A 5,343-nucleotide genomic window follows, 5' to 3' on the forward strand; every position below is an offset into this window, starting at 1 on the left:
TTAAATTCATTGTCATTTATTTGTAAAGGCAAAGACCAACTAAAAAAGTCTGAATTTGCGATAGACTATCTCACCTGTATATTACTCTAATTATTAAATGAATGTCACAACACATCAAATTATTATTATCAAACTTTTTTATTATCTTCTAAAGGCTGATTTATACTTCTGCGTCGGAGTGACGCCGTCGTTGTCCTTTCGAAGTTCTGTGTCGAGGGAACGTGTTGCTTGGGGATGTGTCTGCGTGAGTGTCTGCGTGTCTGTGTGTGTGTGGTTTCAGAGTAGTCTCTATCTGTATCCTTGTTTATCTTCCGGTCACAGTAGCATGTAGCATTGCGCTATGTGCTTTAATAACAGAAAACACATACCTTTTGTTCATTATTAATAAATAAAGCAACTGCCAGAGGAACTGACGCTTTGACCAGACCAATCACAGCCCTTGCAGTCCGCGTTTGCTGTGACGCGTAATTAGGTTTTTTCGGAGCTGCACTTCAGGCTACGGCGTAGGGGTCTGCGTTGACACAGAGAGCTCTGCGTAGGTACGCCGTCGTTGCCCTAGATATTGCCAAGAAAGTCATTCTTACAAACTGGAAAACCAAGCAAACAATAAATATCAATCACTGGTTAAACCTACTCACAGAATATATATCAATGGAAAAAATAACTGCTTTTCAAAAAAAAAAAAAAAAGTCTTACTTCCTGATAACCTGGACTCCATTTATCACAAATTTTAATCTCAAACTCGATATACCTCTAAACTAAACTAATCCAAACCAGGGGCCTGTTTCAGAAAGCAGGTTTAGTGAAAGCTCTGAGTTAGTTAACCCTGAGATGAGGGAAACTCTGGTTTTTCGGTTTCACAAAGCCAGTTCAGCTTAACTCTGAGTCAGTTACCCTGGCAACATACTCTGTGAACCTAACCTGCTCACTGGCAGGTTTTCTTCAACTAACCCTGAGTTTCTCCTCCTTTTTAGTTGAAGCCTGCAGACTGAAGGAGGTGTCAGACATGGTGTTTCCTTTTCTTAAAGAGTCAGTTGATATTGAAGCACAAATACGAAGCACAAATTTCCGTCAGAGGGTGATCAGACCCTGCTGGGATGTTTTATCTCTGATGATGTTCTGTTTGAGTGTTTCCATTTTTCTGTACAATCGATAATTTATCTGAATAATATTCTCAGCCCTCGTATCGTCTGTACGACACCACATGGACATGCTCTCAGTTCAGAACAAGTTCACTGTTCAAGTTCATGTTTCCAAGGCAACCATCTGTCGGGCTGTCACAAATGCAATATTTGAAGGTGATTGATAGCCAAGTGGTTACTGCTCATGCTTCATAGTGACAGTGTTGCTGGTTACCAGCTACTGTTAAAATAAGGTGAAAGTGCCCAAACATAAAACTAAATTTGACTATTGCTCTTAAACGTTTACACTTTTGTAGTGTTGTATGTATAAAGGCATGTAGGTGTTGCTTTCAAATAGACAATATTAAATACTGGCAGTGTTGGGATGGCTGAAAAAGTGACTTTCTTTTTTGCTTAGAAGATTTCTGTTTGTTGAATGTAGCATTTAAATGCTGTTTAATGAGGTAGGGCAGGCTAAACAACACCACAATTGCTTGTAATCAATACCTTACTTGTTTGAGCTATATTTTTATATTTCATATTCAGTTGCTGCCAAGTAGGCCTATGTTTTGTACCTGTTGGGGTCTGCATGAATGTTAAATGTGCCGCACACACACATACACAGAATATAAATGTTGAATAAGTCGACCACTCGAGACAAAATGTTTCTCTTTTTTTTCATTAATACTCACTGTTGACTGTCTTTTCTTAAATATACTCATCATCTGCATGTATTCATTAATATTTCTAACTCCTTTGTAGAGAAGTAGGAGGACTGAGTCCTTTGTTTCTCCTGTTGTCATGGTGAATCATGTTATCTGTGCTCCATTGATGAGGGCTTGGTATCTCCTCATGCACGAGCTTCACTCAGCATTACTTTGACTCAGAGTTGATTGAACTAACTGTTAACACTTGTTCTGAAACCCAAAACTCTGAGTTTTGGGTTTCAGAACAGGTGATAACACTTCAGTGGCTACATTCCACATGTGATAGATATATTTTCATTCATTAGGGAAACACTGCCAGTATTTAATATATTGTCTATATGAAAGCAACTGTTGCACCCTTAAAAAGACAGGACTCCATCTTCCGTTTAGGCAACTTTATTTTCCCGGTTCTGCATTATTTTTTTATAAGAGTTTTTAAAAAGACTGCAGCCGGAGCTCATACAGCAATATCGTATCTGTACCAAAAACCAAACTCAAACTGCACGACTGTCGCACACCTACGTGCCGACTCATAACATATACTGTCGTATTACACTCAATGAAATAAAGCATAATAAGCACGAAAATATCTGGATAATGGATAAACCAAACGAAATAAAAATACATTTTCTTGTAGCTGCTTCACCTGTTATATCTCTGTGAAGTTTATAATTTCCCAGATATTTCTAGATCGCAACACCACACCTAAATGCCTTTTATACATACAGTAGCCTACAAGTCTCCAAATTTGTGTTTTCTGGATATATTTAAATTTGACCTCCATTATAGCCAACAGAAAAAAGGCTGACGCCTGCAAAACAGGTGGTGGTCCACCACCACCACCTCTCACAGAGGCTGAAGAGATGGCCCTCAGTCTGAACACTAGGCGACCCATTGCTGAGGGCATCTCTGGGGGGAGCTCATCGGACCCAGCCACACCCCAGGACACAGGGGCTTACATAAGAGGTAAGTTATTCAAATGAAAGGCATGTACATTAATCCTTTTTCTAGTGTTCTCTCATTAATGGCCACTCATTCATCTTAGACACAACTTGGCACCCTTTTTCTTGTAGCAGTAGGCTACAGTTCTTTGTAATTGGCTGCTGTTGCTTTCAGATATCAACCTACTTTAAGGTGACTCAGAGTTTGAAAAATTGTGATAGGACCTGCACACTATTGTAAGCAAAAAATAAAATAAAATTAGGTGGGGCACTTGTCTGGGTAATCAACCATCTAATCTTCATCTTCTACCAGTTACTAATGGCGTAATCTGCCTCGTGGAGCCTTCTGCCATAACAGACCTCCATGCTGTAGTATTCAAGTATTCAATATTCCACAGATTTGGCATAATGGGTAGAATATAATATACACATTCTGTTTCATTACAGGAGGATGATGAAGACACCTTGTCAGCTGCCACAGAGAGAGAAGATGCAGAACCAAACAACTTTGGTTTCAGTTTGTGTTCCACAATACAACTTGCAACTTCTTTCTCTAACAGAGCAATGCTGGAAATTACAATGATTGTCCTTCCAGGAAATAAAGAAGACCTCATAAAATGAGAGGCATATTGTCATTCTTTGGTCAATTAGAAATGGTTAACGCATATCATGTCTCGGACTGCTCTTCCATCTCGTGCGTCAGCGGGGGGGGTTCAGGATTATTATCTATATCATTAAGGGGGAGAGTAGGACATTGTTCTCTCCTAATGGTGGCAATGTTGTGGAGTACCACACATGCCACTATAATATCACATGCTCTTTCTGGGGTGACCCTGAGCCTACGAAGGCACTGGAACCGGGCCTTGAGCATCCCAATGCTCATCTCCACTCTGGCTCGTGTCCTGCAGTGAGCCAAGTTGTAGTGTTGCTGTGGGCCAGGCTCAGGGTCAGGGTAAGGGGTCAGCAAATAGCGCTAGCAGGGGTACCCTCTGTCTCCAAGTAGGTAACCATCGAACTCTCCTATGATAATACAAGATACAGTTTAATGTTTCAGTTGCAATAGGAGGAAACAAAATATTGATAATAGAATATAGCTATATAAACTCACCACGGGCAAATTTGGCACTCAGTGTAGACTCACGAAACACTCGTGAGTCATGCACAGACCCAGGCCACTTCGCTTCCACATTATTTATTATGTGGGCTGCATCACATATGATCTTCACAGTGTAGAACAGTAATTAGCTGTATAGTGAAGTATATTCAATTTGGAATATTAAAGGCTATTTAGGCCTACCTGTACATTAATGCTGTGGACAGATCTCCGATTCACATAATCTCCTTCATTCATTGAAGGAGCTATGATCGGAATTTGAGTGCCATCAATGCAGCCAATCACACCTGGAAACCCTAAATTATATCAAATTGACTGATTAGTGCTTCAAGCTTCATGACATAAATTAATTACTGCTTAGACTGATACCTGCAATTCTGTGGAACTCTTCTTTGAGAAGTCTGGTGGGTCTGTGACCTGGAAAAACTACGAACATGTACAGTAGCCGTTTCAATGCCAGTGTTACATTTCGGACTGCCCGACAGACAGTTGCCTTGGAGACATGCTCTGCATCACCGATGTTGTATAAAAAACTGCCGTTGGCAAAAAAACGAAGTGCAATGCAAAGAATTTGCTCAGAACTGAGAGCGTGTCCACGATGTGTCATGTGAACGATGTGAGGGCTGAGAATGTTGTTTAAATAAATAATTGATGTTGCAGAGAAACGGAAACGCTCAAAAAGATACTCATCAGGAAATGATAACACGTCTAATCGGGGTCTAATAATCCTCTCCCGACGGAGATTTCGGCGGAGTATCTGCGCCTCGATGTCAACTGGCTCTTCTAGAAAGGGACAAGCCATGTCTGCCACTGCCTTCAGCCTGCAGGCTTCAACTTAAGAGCTAGGTTAGGTTCACGGAGTATGTTGCCGAGTAACTGACTCAGAGTTAAGCTGAACTGGCTTTGTGAAACCGAAAAACCAGAGTTTCCCTCATCTCAGGGTTAACTAACTCAGAGTTTTCACTAAACCTGCTTTCTGAAACGGGCCCCAGGCCTCTGAGTATGTACACATGGATCGATACACGCCGTACACTTAACGTTTTGCCCCGCTTGCACACACACACACACACACACAATTTTTATTTTTTTTAATTCTATTTATAATCATAATTTACTTTATTCTATTTATTTATGTACTTATTTGTTCACTATTATTATTATTATTATTATTATTATTATCATCATCATTATTATTATTATTATTATTACAATCTTGTAAGTTTTATTGATAATGATAATAAGGTTATAGTATTAATATATATGATGATGTTCTGTTGCATATATACATACATAATATATTGATAATATTTATTAGTAAAGTGACGTATAATGGGATGAATAGAAATTAATATGGCGATGGCGTGTGGAACCGGGCTGTGGGGGCTTGGGGTGGTGGCGTGGCTCCTTGCCTGGTGGTCTATGGGCATGGCTGATGCCCCTATGGGGCGGCTTGGTGCGCG

General features: G+C 40.1%; 1 protein-coding gene across 1 annotated transcript; it reads right to left on the reverse strand.

The window, feature by feature from the left end:
- Positions 1-3,436: 3,436 nt before the first annotated feature.
- On the reverse strand, positions 3,437-4,685 carry LOC128369167 (putative nuclease HARBI1). Its single transcript, XM_053330159.1, is given in 4 exon segments — positions 3,437-3,789; positions 3,878-3,989; positions 4,067-4,179; positions 4,253-4,685. Coding segments are annotated over 4 exon segments (1,011 nt in total).
- Positions 4,686-5,343: the final 658 nt, after the last annotated feature.

The sequence above is a fragment of the Scomber japonicus genome, chromosome 12 (genome assembly GCF_027409825.1).
Source record: "Scomber japonicus isolate fScoJap1 chromosome 12, fScoJap1.pri, whole genome shotgun sequence".
Classification (NCBI taxonomy): Eukaryota; Metazoa; Chordata; class Actinopteri; order Scombriformes; family Scombridae; genus Scomber; species Scomber japonicus.